Source organism: Jaculus jaculus, chromosome 6 (genome assembly GCF_020740685.1).
Source record: "Jaculus jaculus isolate mJacJac1 chromosome 6, mJacJac1.mat.Y.cur, whole genome shotgun sequence".
In the NCBI taxonomy this organism is placed as follows: domain Eukaryota; kingdom Metazoa; phylum Chordata; class Mammalia; order Rodentia; family Dipodidae; genus Jaculus; species Jaculus jaculus.
The window spans coordinates 91,691,168-91,706,845 of NC_059107.1; the positions used below are offsets into that span (position 1 = coordinate 91,691,168).

The following is a 15,678-nucleotide window of genomic DNA, read 5'->3' on the forward strand; positions in this document are numbered from 1 at the left end:
GGCTCTGCTAGCCCACTCTTGGGCAAACAAATCCAAGAATCAAATTTCTGTAATTCCAGGCTGTGACCCCAGTTGGGCAAATAGCTACAATTAGGTCCCCTTAGTTGGCTGTATTTTATTTTTTTTATTTATTTTGTTTTTCCGAGGTAGGTTCTCACTCTAGCCCAGGCTGACCTGGAATTCACTATGGAGTCTCAGGGTGGCCTCGAACTCATGGCAATCCTCCTACCTCTGCCTCTGAGTGCTGGGATTAAAGGCGTGCGCCACCACGCCCGGCTAGTTGGCTGTATTTTAGATGTCAAAGGAAAAATAGATGATTAAAGAGGCAATTGAGCTGGATGTGGTGGGGTATGCCATTAGTCCCAGTACTTGGTAAACAGAGGTAGGTTAGCTGTGAGCTCCAGGCCACTCTGAGACAACATAGTGAATTCTAGGGACTCAGGTTATTTATGGAAAAACGGATCTAACTCCTTTAGACCAGAGATAAGGAGATCCTTTTCTTCTCCCCTACTCCCCACTCTTCCCAGGTAGGCGTTTTCTAGCCCAGACTGACTTGGAATTCACTCTATAGTCTCAGGCTGGCCTTGAATTCACAGTGAGCTATCCTACTTCAGCATCCTAAGTGCTGGGATTAAAGGCATCTGCCACCAAGCCTGGCCAGATTTTCTGAGCTCTAGTAGAGTGGAGACTACAAGGACAGGCCCAAAGACATTCCTGCCATTTACTTTCAGGACCCAGTCACCCTAACTGCCTCACCACCCTACCCAACAAGGCTGTATATTGAGATAAACCTTTTGTACAAACCAGTTTCTAAGTGTTGGTGTTCTTGTCTACAAATACATGGTAGTCTTTTAACTTATTAGCCTATATTACAATAAGATATCCTTGGAGAGTTAGTATTGAGATGTAATTAAACACATTAAATTGAATAAATCTATTAAATCTATTAGGTTTTTCTAACTCAGCTAAAGATAGGTTTGAGAAAAAAAGATAACATCTAGGTCTAACCCTAACCCTCATGGTACTGGAAAGTGCTATGTATTTTGACAACTCTGGGCAGAGGAAGCATGTGGCAGTAGCTCCATGCTAAGGAATTGATGGAGAATAGAAAGAAGCTTTCAAAACTTCAAAATGAGCCATGTGTGGTGGCACACACCTTTATCTGAAAATACAGTGCACTTGGGAAACAAGCAGGAGGATCAGAAGTTCATGGCCATCCTCAGCTACATAGCTAGTATAAGGCTAGTTTGGGACACATTTGACCCCCACTCAAAAGGGGAAAAAAAAAAGAAGGGAAACCAGGCATAATGGCACATGCATTTAATCCCAGCCCTCAGGAGGCATAAGTAGGAGGATCACGTGAGACTACATAGTGAATAGTGAATTCCAGGTTAGCCTGGGCTAGAGTGAAATCCTACTTCAAAAGACAAAACTTCGGGCTGGAGAGATGGCTTAGTGGTTAAGCGCTTGCCTGTGAAGCCTAAGGACCCCGGTTCAAGGCTCAATTCCCCAGGACCCACATTAGCCAGATGCACAAGGGGTACATGCATCTGGAGTCTGTTCACAGTGGCTGGAGGCCCTGGCATGCCCATTCTCTCTGCCTCTTTCTCTGTCTGTCGCTCTCAAATAAATAAAAATAAACAAAAATAAAATAAAATAAACCCCATCAAAATGGTGATACACACCCTCTAATCCCATCACTTGGGAGTTAGAGATAGGAGATCACCATAAATTTGAGCAGCCACCCTGAGACTAGAGTGAGTGCCAGGTCAACCTGGAGCTGAAAAAAAAAAAGGGGGGGTTTTAGAGAGGTTGCTCAGCAGTTAAGGCCCTTGTCTGCAAAGTTGAAGGACCTGGGTTTGATTCCCCAGTACCCCCGTAAAGCCAGATACATAAAGTGGTGCATGCAACTGGAGTTCATTTGCAGCAACTGAACACCTGGTATGCCCATTCTGTTTGTCTTATCTCTTCCTGCTTGCAAATAAATACTATTAAAAAAATTCAAGACAAGTTGGGTATGACAGCCCATGCCAGCATTGGAGAGACTGAGGATCTAATATGGATGGGCAGTCTTGTAAGCAAATGCTTCTAGATGCTGAGCCACCTCAGCAACTTCCCCTTTTTGTTGGGATTAAAGGCATATGCCATTATACCGAGCTCCCCCCCCCCTTTTTTTTTGTTTTAGTAGGGGTCTAATGTGTCCCAAACTAGCCTTATACTAGCTATGTAACTGAGGATGGCCACGAACTCTTCATCCTCCTGCTTGTTTCCCAAGTGCTGAAGATTACAGACCGGAGCCACCAGTGTACATGCCTGGTAGAGGTTGGTGCCCTGTGTCTTCCTCAATTGCATTCCACCTTATTTTCACACAGGGTCACTCACTAAACCTGGAATTCAGATCCAGCTAGACTAGCTAGCCAGCAAACCTGAAGGTTTCTTCTGTCTTTGTCTCCAAAGCGCTGGGATTATAGATGTGTACCTGGGTTCTGGGTATCCAAACTCAAGTCTTTATACTTATGTGGCAAACACTTTACTTGGCCCTTGTTCTTTCTTCTCCAGGCACTGTACTTTCAGATACTCAAATAGAAAACTCAAGACAACCTTTAAGACAGGGAATATTTTATTTAAAACCCATCAAAGAAATGGACAGCTTGAGTCTGTGACAAAGCATCCATGTTTTAAAGCACTGGTCAGTAATTGTATGAGAACACATATTGGTACATACAAATTAACTGATGAGACCACAGCTTCTCAATGTTGGTATACCTTCCCTGTAAAAGCAGCACCTTTGTGACATTTTAACTTTAGTACTCCTCCCCTTCTTCCTCACCCTCTCCTTCAACAGAATCCACACCAACCTCCTCATAATCCTTCTCTAAGGCAGCCATGTCCTCACGGGCCTCAGAAAACTCTCCCTCCTCCATACCCTCACCCACATACCAGTGCACAAAGGCACGCTTAGCGTACATCAGGTCAAACTTGTGGTCCAGGCGAGCCCAGGCCTCAGCAATGGCCGTGGTGTTACTCAGCATGCATACAGCTCGCTGCACCTTGGCCAGATCTCCACCCGGTACCACAGTGGGAGGCTGGTAGTTAATGCCAACCTTGAAGCCAGTGGGGCACCAGTCCACAAACTGAATGGTGCGCTTGGTCTTGATGGTGGCAATGGCAGCATTGACATCTTTGGGAACCACATCACCACGGTACAGCAGGCAGCAAGCCATGTATTTACCATGGCGAGGGTCACATTTTACCATCTGGTTGGCTGGCTCAAAGCAGGCATTGGTGATCTCTGCTACAGAAAGCTGTTCATGGTAGGCTTTCTCAGCAGAGATGACAGGGGCGTATGTGGCCAGAGGGAAGTGGATGCGGGGGTAGGGCACCAGGTTGGTCTGGAATTCTGTCAGATCAACATTCAGGGCTCCATCAAATCTGAGAGAAGCAGTGATGGAAGACACAATTTGACCTATCAACCTATTTAGATTAGTGTAGGTTGGGCGCTCAATATCAAGGTTTCTACGACAGATGTCATAGATAGCCTCATTGTCTACCATGAAGGCACAATCAGAGTGCTCCAGGGTGGTGTGAGTGGTGAGGATGGAGTTGTAGGGCTCAACTACAGCAGTGGAAACCTGGGGAGCTGGGTAGATGGAGAACTCCAGCTTGGACTTCTTGCCATAATCAACAGAGAGCCGTTCCATCAGCAGGGAGGTGAACCCGGAGCCAGTCCCCCCACCAAAGCTGTGGAAAACCAAGAAGCCCTGAAGGCCTGTGCACTGGTCAGCCTGAAATAGAAAAGAAAGAGTAAGGTGAAATATAATTTTACTTTTCATACAACTGTAAGATTTATTTATTTATTTATTTATTTATTTTGGTTTGTTTTTGTTCTTCGAGGTAGGGTTTCACTGTAGCCCAGGCTGACCTAGAATTTACTGTTTGTCTCAGGGTGGCCTCAAACTTATCTCTGCCTCCCAAGTGCTGGGATTAAAGGTGTGCACCACCACACCCAGCTATAGATCTTAGTTTAAGAAATGCTTGCTTTCTTTTTCTTTTCTTTCTTTTTTTTTCTTTTCTTTGGTTTTTTGAGATAAGGTCTTACTCTAGCCCAGGCTGCCCTGAAATTCACTATGTAGTCTCACACTGGCCTCGAATTCATAGCAATCCTCCTACTTCTGCCTCCTGAGTGCTGGGATTAAAGGAGTGTGCCACCATGCCCGGCTAACTTAGAAAATGCTTTTTATTTTTTTATTTTTGTTCATTTATTTATTTATTTATTTATTTGAGAGTGACACAGAGAGAAAGAGGCAGATTGGTAAAGAGAGAGAGAGAGAGAGAATGGGCGCGCCAGGGCTTCCAGCCTCTGCAAACGAACTCCAGACGCGTGCGCCCCCTTGTGAGAAAATGCTTTTTAAAAGGTGTAGGGACTGGGTAGGGAGGCTCACACCTGCTGCTCCAAGCACTCTACAGATGGAGACAGGAATATTGCTATGGAGTGCAAGGGCATAGTATATCTTAAAGGAAAAACAAAAAAATTGGGGAAAAGTAGGGATAGATGTTGTAATTACTCTGCATTTCTTTTTTTAAAATTTTTTATTAACATTTTCCATGATTATAAAAAAAATCCCATGGCAATCATTTCTTTTTTTAAAATATTATTTTTAGGTTTCTTTATGAGAGAGAGAGAGAGAGAGAGAGAGAGAAAGTGAGACAGAGAGAATGGGCACACCAGGGCTTCCAGCCACTGCAAACAAACTGCAGATGCATGCACCACCTTGTGTATCTGGCTTATGTGAGTCCTGGGGAATCAAACCTGGATCTTTTTAAGATGTGGGCAAGCATCTTAACTGCTAAGCCATCCCTTCAACCCTACTCTGCATTTCTTTAAACACACTCAAAACAAAATGGCATCAATAGTTGATGTTTTAACTGAATTAAAAAAAAACAACTATTTGTTTAAATTTTTTATTTACTTTTTTTTTTTTTATTTGAAACAGAGGGAGAGAGAAAGAGAGAGAATGGGCATGCCAGGACCTCTAGCTACTGCAAAAGAACTTCCGATGCATGCACCACCTTGTGCATCTGGTTTACCTGGGACCTGGAGAATCAAACCTGGGTCCTTAGGCTTCACAGGCAAGAGCCTTAACGGCTAAGCCATCTCTCCAGCCCCTTTATTGTGTTTTGAGATATTCTGTACCCTAGGGTGACCTCAGACTTATTATGGCACTCTTTCTAGCTAAACCTGTGGAGTGCTAGGATTACAGGCGGGAGCCACACTCAACTTCACTACTGCATTTCAATTCTGAATTAGAAAAAAAAAACAAAAAAACAAAAAAAAACCCAGTATCTTCCTTATATTCATTAAATTTTCTTTGTTCTTAAAAACAAACAGGCCAGCACTTGGGATGCATAGGTAGGAGGATCACTGTGAGTTTGAGGCCACCCTGAGACTACATAGTGAATTCCAGGTCAACCTGAGCTAGCATGAGACCGTACCTTGAAATACAAAAGAACAACAACAAAAAGATATGGCTTAGCACTTAAGGTACTTATTTGCCTGCAAAGCCAAAGAATACAGGTTCAATTCCCTAGGACCTACATAAACCAGATATATAAGGAGTTCTTTTCCAGTGGCTGGAGACCCTGGCACGCCCATTCTCTTTGTCTCTCAATTAAAAAAAACATACCATAATTCCAGCAGTTAGGAGGCTGCAGTAGAGGATGGTTGCGAGTTCCAGGCTGGGATAGAGTGAGACCCCTACCTCAAAAAAACTAAAATAAAAAAGAATAAACATACCAGTTTACGAATTCGGTCCAAGACAAGGTCAATGATCTCCTTGCCAATGGTGTAGTGTCCACGGGCATAGTTATTGGCAGCATCTTCCTTGCCTGTGATGAGCTGCTCAGGGTGGAAGAGCTGGCGGTAAGTGCCAGTACGAACTTCATCTGGAAAAGAAACCCACTCATTATCAACAACTTGCACAGCCCTGGGGTATAAATCGAGTCCCTAGGACAGATCCACATCCCAGAACCCTAAGGAATGCCTTGGACCACTGAGATGAACTCACCAATGACCGTGGGTTCCAGGTCTACAAACACTGCCCTGGGCACATGCTTGCCAGCGCCTGTCTCACTGAAGAAGGTGTTGAAGGAGTCATCTCCTCCCCCGATGGTCTTGTCACTTGGCATCTGGCCATCAGGCTGGATGCCATGTTCCAAGCAGTAGAGCTCCCAGCAGGCGTTGCCAATCTGGACACCAGCCTGGCCGACGTGGATGGAGATGCACTCACGCTGTGAAAAAATAAAAATAAAAATGTATAAAATGAAGCTGTATCTGCATTTTGAATTTTTCTGAAGATATTTAGAAATATTTCTAATAGTATATAGGTATTGTTCAAATTTATTTGGAGTCACATTCCTAACATGACAAATTAATTCTTGCTACAAATACTGCAAATGGGCGTGGTCTGAATAATGATAGTATCTAGCACATGGTGTGAGCCCATTGTTCCCACAGCCATACTTGAATATTCTTCCTATTTGAAGAATATTCAAGGCACAAATTTTAGAAAATGAAATAATTTTATTCAGTCACTGTAATTCTTTGCTTCCTTCCCTGTTAAGATGAAGGTTTCTTCTAAACAGAACTTGGTATTTAAACACAGAGGGAATCTATACTACAGATGTGGCTAGCAGCCACACCCTTTTGCAGTTTGAATCCATCTACACTATGAGGTTAGAAGAGCCAAGGTCTGCCTTCTGCATTGGCGTGTTTTCTGTGTTTGGTGCTAGGCTGTGCTGTCTGCTACATTATTTAACAGAGCAAGCTCTATTTCCATCTCATTGTGCTGCCTTGCCAGTGTTCCTCCTCTAACCCATTCTCGGACCATGTGTCAGAACTGGTATGAATTAATGAAGATGCACTAGAACAAAAGACAGCTGGATGCACAGGATAATATTTCTTTGTAGCAGTTTATTTTTCCAGCTTTTCCAGAATCTTCTCCCCTGCAAGAAACTAAAATCCTTAAAACAGAAGCTCTTAAATTAGAAGCAAAGATCACATAAGAAGCACCAAACAATAGGACCCCAGGAAATGTATATTTCTTTAAAAAATTTTAAAAAACAATAGTATTGTCATTTTTATGTTTCTTTTCTACTCTGTAATTCACCTTCTCTCTGTCTTATAGAGAGATTTTTTCTCTAGCCTTTAGGGCTATAACTTTCATTGTCTATTTGGGGAGAGGGCGGTTCCCTGGATCCTAACAGGATACTAGGTGACTCAAAAACTGTGCTTTGTCTCTCATTGAGCATCTAAGCCCCTCTTCCTCCCCCCCTCCACACACAAATTGCTATATCCCCGTTTTCAAATAAATTGTGGCTTTGATCCGCAAGAAAAAAAAAATATATTTTAAAAGTGAATGAAAATTTTATGTCTTCAATTCAGCAAGAATTAAGAAAAAGGGTGGGGGCTTTTATCCTGTTCTGCCCCAGGTTTCAGAGGGCGCACCCCGCCCAAAATGCCACAGCTGCCGGGGGAAAAACAACTCCGCCCCTGCGCCTCCCCGTCCTGCGGCCCCGGGCTCCAAGGAAACCATTTTTCTCCAGTGAAAGTACGAAGATCTTCCTAAAATGTCAACGAGCCCAAGAGGCATCTTTTTATACAAAACCAAGGCTGGGCTTTGTCTCTGTCTTTCCCTGCCCCCACAAAGTCCCAGCTGCCCCACCCGCGCCTGCGGTCTTTGGGGACAACTCCCAGCCCTGCTCGCGGGAAATCCAGGAAAAGGTTCTAAGTTACCGAACCCTGGGCGTGCGCCGGAGGGTCGAGCGGCGCCGTCACCCTCGGCTTTTCGCGCGAGGCCACGGGCCCCTCCGTGGAGACCGAGCAGACGGGCAGCTGCGGGCCCAGGGACGCCGAATACCACTCCCGCCTTTGTTCTTCCCACGGCCTCGGGCGCAGCTCCCCACCCGCACTGCGGCTGGCTCGGCGGCCGAGCTCGGGCCTGGAGAGCACAGCTCAGCTTCATGAAGCACAGGAAAGCCTAGACATTGCCCGGGAGACCGACTCCACCCACGGTTGCAAACAGCTGGAAAGGGCTTCTCACCATTTTGTTGCTGGGTGGCTGCGGAGCGGACGGCGGAGACGAGACGAGGGAGGAGGATTCTTACAGCGCGACTCTTAGGCGGTCGATGTAAGAGAACCTGCGGCACCGGGGCGGATGCGGCTCCCTATATACTGCTCGGTCACCATGGGGATGGGCCTGGGCCCTTTCCTGTTGGTCCAGACCCCTCAGTCTGCCCAGAGAAGCCACGACAGGAGAATGGTGATTGGTGCAAACGACATGGGATGAGGTAATCTCTCCCCCCACTTCTCCCCCCCACCAACATCCATAGACTTTGCATCCTTCAGACAAAGAGGCTCTGCGAAGGCTGGGAGCCTAGCATCCATGATGGGTGGAGCCGAGGAAAAGAAAGAAGACAGAGCTGGTCGACTTTATATTGCTTAAACCTCAAACTATAGTTAAAAACACCTATATTAGGTTTTCCCTAACACTAAATCACAGAATTTGTGTTGAGATTAATTATAGAAAATTATTCCCCAGCTTTTCCTTCATAGTAGACTAAATTCGACCAAGATGCAACATTTCTAATTGCTTTAAAGGTGAGGAAGCAGGGGAGATGGGAACGATTTTCAAAATGGCTTGAGTAAATGTTGATTTTTTTTAATTTGAAAAAAATTCAGAATCCCGGCAGAAAAAAACCACTCCTGTAATCCCAGCACTTGAGAAATTGAGGCAGGAGGATCAGGAATTTATAGAAAATTTGAAGCCAACCTGAGCTACATGAGACCTTATTTGAAAATAGAAGAGAAAGAACAGAGGAAGAGAAATAGAAGAGGGAGTGGAGGAAGAGAGAGAAGGTAAGAAAGAGAAAGAAAAAGAAAGGAAGTGCTGGGCGTGGTGGCGCATGCCTTTAATCTCAGCACTATGGAGGCAGAGAAAGGAGGATCGCCATGAGTTTAAGGCCAGCCTAAGACTACATTGTGAATTCCAGGTCAGCCTGGGCTAGAGTAAAGCCCTATCTTGAAAAACCAAAGAAACATATAATAAAGATTGATTCAAAACTGGGCGTGGTGGTTTATGCCCGTGGTTCAAAGCCAGCCTGCCCTACATAGGGTATTCCAGGAGAGCTTAGTCTACAATGTGAGACCCTGTCTCAAAAACAAAACACAAAAAGGAACTAATGTACAAGACATTAGTTTACTAGGGATATTCCTTTAACAGAAGTAATTTTTTTGTGTGTGCATGTGGTATAATACCCTTGGAAATGAACCATCTTTCCTAATGTAGAATTCAGAAAATACAAGGAGAAATAATTGAGCTCAGAAACTAGTTCTATTTGTGGGTGAATTTATATCTGCATGGCTCTATTTACTGGAACTACTAAGTGAAAATTAACTATAGCACCAAATTTAAAAGAAGAATGTGCTGTAGTGTAAAAAGAAAGCCATTTTGTCATATTGCCTTCATCTACAAAACTGCAGTGTCAGCCCAACTGCATTTCATTTTGTCTTTCTCTGAAATCCGTAAATAGCCCCTTCTGCAGTTGGGCTTCTCACTGTGGGAACTGTAGCTGCCTCATACTGCTGCTATTCAACTAGAGGTTGATGGTTGCTCAATTGCCTCTTGGGACAAAAAATGCTTTGCTTTCGCCCCTATAAAATGGATTGCTGTGGCATTCTTTTGCTACTTAGAAAGGCTCCATTATCAGCAAGGTTGGCTATGCAAAAGAAGTCTATGAACAGCGAACCCCTGATCATGGCTGGATGGTATTTCCAAGGTAAAGGGACATTTATTTGCTTGGGTACTAACTTTGAAATTTTTGATTTTGACAGATAATTTGCCTTTTTTATTTCAGTAGCAGATTCTTTAGTGCCTTCTGCAGTATTTGCAGTGTTCTGCAGAGGCCATTCATTCCCTCCAGGCTGGCAGGAAGAACATGGGGTGGGAGGGAGGGAATTGAGGAGACAGCTGCTGCAGGTTGTGGTGTGTGACAATGGGTGGCCATGAGATTTTGTAGCCTGCTATCCATAGCTCTGCTATACTTGTATAAATTTGCTATAGAAGCATTTTCTAGGGGGGAAATAAACACACAGATTCTTTATTTATTTATTGTGTATTTAACAGGAAATCTAATCCTCTACCATCTCCATCATTGTAGGAAATAAAAGTAAAGAACAGAAGGATTAAAGGTGATGGCTTGTTGTTGAAACCATAAGTACATTTAACAAGAATAAAAATGAAAACGCAGCCTGGCATGGTAACATGTACTGTTAATTCCAGTGCTCAGGAGGCAGAGGTAAAGGGATCAAGGCCATCCTGAGACTGCATAGTGAATTCCAGGTCAGCTTGGGCTAGAGTGAGACCCTACCTGTGGGGAAATAAAAAAAAAGAAAAAGAAAGAGAGAAAAGAAAAAGAAACCGCATATGGTGACACATGCCTTTAATCCCAGCACTTGGGAGGCAGAGATAGGAGGATCGCTGTGAGTTCGAAGCCACCCTGAGACTACATAGTGAATTCCAGGTCAGCCTGAGCTAGGGTGAAACCCTACCTCTTGAAAAAAAAAAAAAGAAAAAAGAAAAGAAAGAAAGAAAAGCTAATTATTCTAATAATCTGTCCTTTATGTAGTTTACAGAGTTGATTAAAAAAGAGGAGGCATGGGCTGGAGAGATGGCTTAGTGGTTAAGCGCTTGCCTGTGAAGCCTAAGGACCCCGGTTCGAGGCTTGGTTCCCCAGGTCCCACGTTATCCAGATGCACAAGGGGCGCAAGCATCTGGAGTTCATTTGCAGTGGCTGGAGGCCCTGGCACACCCATTCTCTCTCTCTACCTCTATCTGTCTTTCTCTCTGTGTCTGTTCCCCTCAAATAAATAAATAAATGAACAAAAAGATTTAAAAAAAAAAAGAGGAGGCTTCATGCAATTGATTCTTTGTAATTCTCTTTCAGAGCCATTCTGTTCCTTCTGCAAGTGGGAGGAATTTTTGAATTTTTCCCTCATTTCCTCAGAAGTAACAATAAGATCTAGTTCAGAAATAGGCCGTTTATTATTCATTTACGTTTTTATTTTATTTTTTACTTTTTTTTTGGTTTTTCAAGGTAGGGTCTCACTCTAGCTCAGGCTGACTTGGAATTCACTATGTAGTCTCAGGGTGGCCTCGAACTCACAGTGATCCTCCTACCTCTGTCTCCCAAGTGCTGGGATTAAAGGTGTGCACCACCACGCCTGGCATTCATTTAATTTTTAAAGCAAGGTCTCATTCTACCCCACGCTATTCTGGAACACACTGTATAGTCTGGGCTGGTCTTGAACTCATAGTGATGCTCCTACCTCAGCCTCCTAAATGCTGGGATTAAATGTGTGTGCCACCACACCTGGCTACAAATGTTCAACATTGATTTAATGGAATTCAAACTATGGAAAGCAAAAAAAAAAAAAACAACACAATTTTTTTTTTTTTTTCGAGGTAGGGCTTCACTCTAGCTCAGGCTGATCTGGAATTCACTATGTAGTCTCAAGTTGGCCTTGAACTCAATCCTTCTACCTTTGCCTCCCAAGTGCTGGGATTAAAGGCATGTGCCACCATGTCCAGTCAAAAAAATTTTTTTAATGTATTCATTTGCAAACATGTGTGTTTGGGTATACCAAGGCTTCTTACCACTGCAAACAGAACACTACATGTGCCACTTTTTGGGTCCAGCCAGTTTCACAAAGTGGAAGTTCATGCATCTAGAGTTCATTTGCAGTATCAAGAGGCCCTGGATTGCCAATTCTCTCTGTTACTGTCTCAGTCGCTATCCCTGTCCCTTGCTCTCTCTCTCTCTCGCTCTCTCTCTCTCTCTCTGCTTAAAAATAAGTAATAAATAAAATATTTTTTAAACTCTTACTTGGAAAGCCAGATATGATGGTACAAGCCTTTAATCTCAGCCCTGGAGAGGCTGAGGTAGGAGGATCACTGTGAGCTCAAGGCCAACTTGAGACTAATTACAGGTCAGCATGGGCTAGAGCAGGGGAAAAAAAAAAAATATATATATATATATATATATATACATATACATACACATACACACACACACACACACACACACACACACACATATATATGAAGATTCCACATGATTGGGCTGCAGGTCACTGAGAAATCAAGTTGGAGCTGAGCTGGAAACCTCCTCCCTGTGGACTAGCTAACAGAAAGCTGGAAAAAGCTATGCTACATGCAGCCCTATGGGAGACAGAAATCATCAGCAATTATAAACCACAGTGGACATTGCAAGGCTGAAATTTGGCCAGCCAGCCAAATGAGCCAATGGGGCAATAGTGTCACATCTATTATGGGGGAAATCAAATATTCACTAGTTGGACTGGAGGCCCACTCCATGGGAGGAAATACATACCCAACCCTGAAAACCTAGTCAAAAGCCTAGTTAAAAGCCTATGGTGGGGGAGATCATGAATCCTAGGGGATTAATGATTGCCCTTGTCTGGCTAAATATATCTATTATACTCACCAAACTGCTGTATGAGCACGTTTGTTAATGTTTATACCAATATGTTAATGTTACTTTCACTTTTGCCTAGAGAAGCTTCTCTTTTCATATGGCCATGACCACTGGGAAGACTCAGAAGGCACTTAAGTGCTGAGAAGACATGACAGAGGAGTGTTTCGCACTAACACATCTCTATCACACCTTCCAAGGCTCAGGGTCCATTGTGGAAGAGGTGGTAGAAAGAATGTAAGTCAAAGGAAGGGTAGAACTCCTTACAGTGCACTCTCCCAGACACAAAATAAAAATCTATGATCTCACAGTGCCTGACACTATCTACACAAGATCCTCATAATAAGAGGAAAAGATGATGACATCAAAGTAAAGTAGAGGAGCCAGGTATGGTGGCGCGTGCTTTTAATCCCAGCACTTGGAAGGCAGAGGTAGGAGGATCGTCATGAGTTCAATTCTACCCTGAGATAACATAGTGAATTCCAGGTCAGCTTGAGCTAGAGTGAGACCCTACCTTGAAAAACAAAAACAAAAACAAAAAATAAATAATAAAACAATAAAATAAACTAGAGGGCTGGAGAGATGGCTTAGATGTTGACACTTGTCTGCAAAGCCAAAGGACCTAGGTTTAATTCCCCAGTACCCACATAAAGCCAGATGCACAAGATGGTAGCTCAATCTGGAGTTCATTTGAAGTGGCTAAAGGCCCTGGAGCACCCATTCTCTCTGCCTCTTTCCCTATCTCTCTTTCAAATAAGTAAGTAAATAAAATAAAAGTAAATAAATAGCCAGGTGTGGGGGCCCATGCCTTTAATGCCAGCATTCAGGTAGGGTTTCACTCTATCCCAGGCTGACCTGGAATTCACTATGTAGTCTCAGGATCGCCTTGAACTCAAGGTGATCCTCCTATCTCTGCTTCTTGAGTGCTGGGATTAAAGATGTGCACCACCATGCCCAAATTTCATGGTTTATTTCTATAATTATATTTATTATTTATATTATAATTATAGAAGCTATCAGTAAAAAGGTTATTTTTATTTTTTTAGAAAGAGAGAGAGAATTGGAGTTCCAGGGCTACAGCAACTGAAATCAAACTCCAGACGCCATGGGTTTGAGGCCACCCTGAGACTACATAATGAATTCCAGGTCAGCCTGGACAAGAGCAAAACTCTACCTTGAAAAAACAAACAAACAAAAAAATTCTTTCTGGCTGTGTGTGGTGACAGAGGTAGAAGGATTGCTGTGACTTTGAGGCCAGATTGGGACTACAGAATAAATTCCAAGTCTGCTAGACCTTCAGCAAGACCCTACCTCAGAAAACAAAAACAGCCGGACGTGGTGGTGCACGCCTTTAATCCCAGCACTCAGGAGCCCGAGGTAGGAGGATCACCGAGAGTTCAAGGCCACCCTGAGACTACATAGTTAATCCAGGCCAGCCTGGACCAGAGTGAGACCCTACCTCAAAAAACAAAAAACAAGAAAGAAAGAAAGAAAGAAAGAAAGAAAGAAAGAAAGAAAGAAAGAAAGAACCAAAAATCTTAAAATTAAAAAAAAAAAGAAAGCCGAGGGAGGGGCTGGAGTGATGGGTTAGCAATTAAGGCACTTGTCTGAGAAGCCTAAGAACTCAGATTCGCTTCAAGTACCCATGTCACATGGTGGCACAAGTGTCTGGAGTTTGTTTGCATTGGCTAGAAGCCCTGGTGTGCCCATTCTATCTCTCAAATAAATAAATATTGGGGAAAAAAAACACTCGGAGGCTGGAGAGATGGCTCAGTGATTTAGGTGCTTACCTACAAAGCCAAAGGACCCAGGTTTGATTCCCCAGTACCCAATAAAGTCAGATGCACAAAGTGGCACATGCATCTGGAGTTCTTTTGCAGTGTCTAGAGGCCCTGGCACACCCATTCTGTCCTTCTTTTACTTATTTACTATTTTTTGTTTTTCTGAGGTAGGGTCTTACTCTAGTTCAGGCTGACCAGGAATTCACTATGTACTCTCAGGATGACCTTGAATGCATGGTTGATTCTCCTACCTCTGCCTCCCAAGTGCTGGAATTAAAGACCACCACACCTGGTTTTCTCTCTTTCTCACTGCTTGGAAATATATAATATATATATATATATATATATATATATATATATATATATATAATTTTTATTAACATTTTCCATGATTATAAATAAATATCCCATGGTAATTCCCTCGGAAATATATATATTTTTAAAGCCAGGTGTGGTGGTACACGCCTTTAATCTCAGCACTTGGGAGGCAAAGGTAGGAGGATCACTATGAGTTCAAGTCCACCCCTAGGCTACATAGTGAAGAGATCCTACCTTGAAAACACACACACACACCACAGCCAGGTCTGGAAGTGAATGACTAATCCCAGTAGGGGAGGTAGAGGTAGGAAGGAGGCTCACCATGAGTTCAAGACCAGCCTGAGACTACATAGTGAATTTCAGGTCAGTCTGGACTAGAGCAAGATCCTACCTCAAGAAACCAAAAAAAATAGCTGGGCATGGTGGCACTCCTCTTTAATCCCAGCACTCAGGAGGCCGAGGTTGGATTGCTATGAGTGTAAGGCCAGCCTGGAACTACAGAGTGAGTTCCACATCAGTCTGGGCTAGAGTGAGACTCAACCTCGGAAAACAAACAAACAAACAAACAAACAAGACAAGCTGCCAAGCTGGGCATGGTGGCATACACCTTTAGTCCCAGAGTTCAGGAGGCAGAGGTGGAAGGATCATGGTGAGTTCAAGGCCACCCTGAAACTACACACTAAATCCCAGTGCAGCCTGGGCTAGAGCTAGACCCTACCTTGAAAAACCAAAAAAATAAGTTTGCATAAATACAGAAATTCATGAAACATAAAGTTACAACATAAAATAAGGCATACATAGCTTTGGGTATGTATGTGCATGTGTGTGAATGTGAGTACATATATGCATGGCATATATAGAGAGGTCAGAGGATAGTTTTCAGTGCCACCTTGTGCATCTGGCTTTACTTGGGTACTGGGGAGTGAACCAGTGTCCTTTGACTTTGCAGGCAAGTGGCTTAACAGCTAAGCCGTCTGTCCATCCCCTCCTTTTTATTTTTTTCCTCAATTTTTATTAACATTTTCCATGA

At 43.4% G+C, this 15,678-nt stretch overlaps 1 protein-coding gene across 1 annotated transcript; it reads right to left on the minus strand.

Moving 5' to 3' along the window:
- Positions 1 to 2,602: 2,602 nt before the first annotated feature.
- Positions 2,603 to 8,257, minus strand: LOC123461680 (tubulin alpha-1A chain). The gene is made up of 4 exons (XM_045153367.1): positions 8,100 to 8,257; positions 6,066 to 6,288; positions 5,795 to 5,943; positions 2,603 to 3,785 (listed from the first exon to the last, which is right to left on the minus strand). The coding sequence occupies exons 1-4, from the start codon at positions 8,100 to 8,102 to the stop codon at positions 2,805 to 2,807; spliced, it is 1,356 nt and encodes a 451-aa protein (XP_045009302.1). The 5' UTR covers positions 8,103 to 8,257; the 3' UTR covers positions 2,603 to 2,804.
- Positions 8,258 to 15,678: the final 7,421 nt, after the last annotated feature.

Bases quoted from the DNA above. Each gene is read 5' to 3' on its own strand.
- LOC123461680 (XM_045153367.1), bottom strand. The intron at 5,944-6,065 runs GTGAGTTCATCT...TTTCTTTTCCAG, and splicing joins CCTGGAACCCACGGTCATTG to ATGAAGTTCGTACTGGCACT. The intron at 3,786-5,794 runs GTATGTTTATTC...TTTCTATTTCAG, and splicing joins TGGACCGAATTCGTAAACTG to GCTGACCAGTGCACAGGCCT.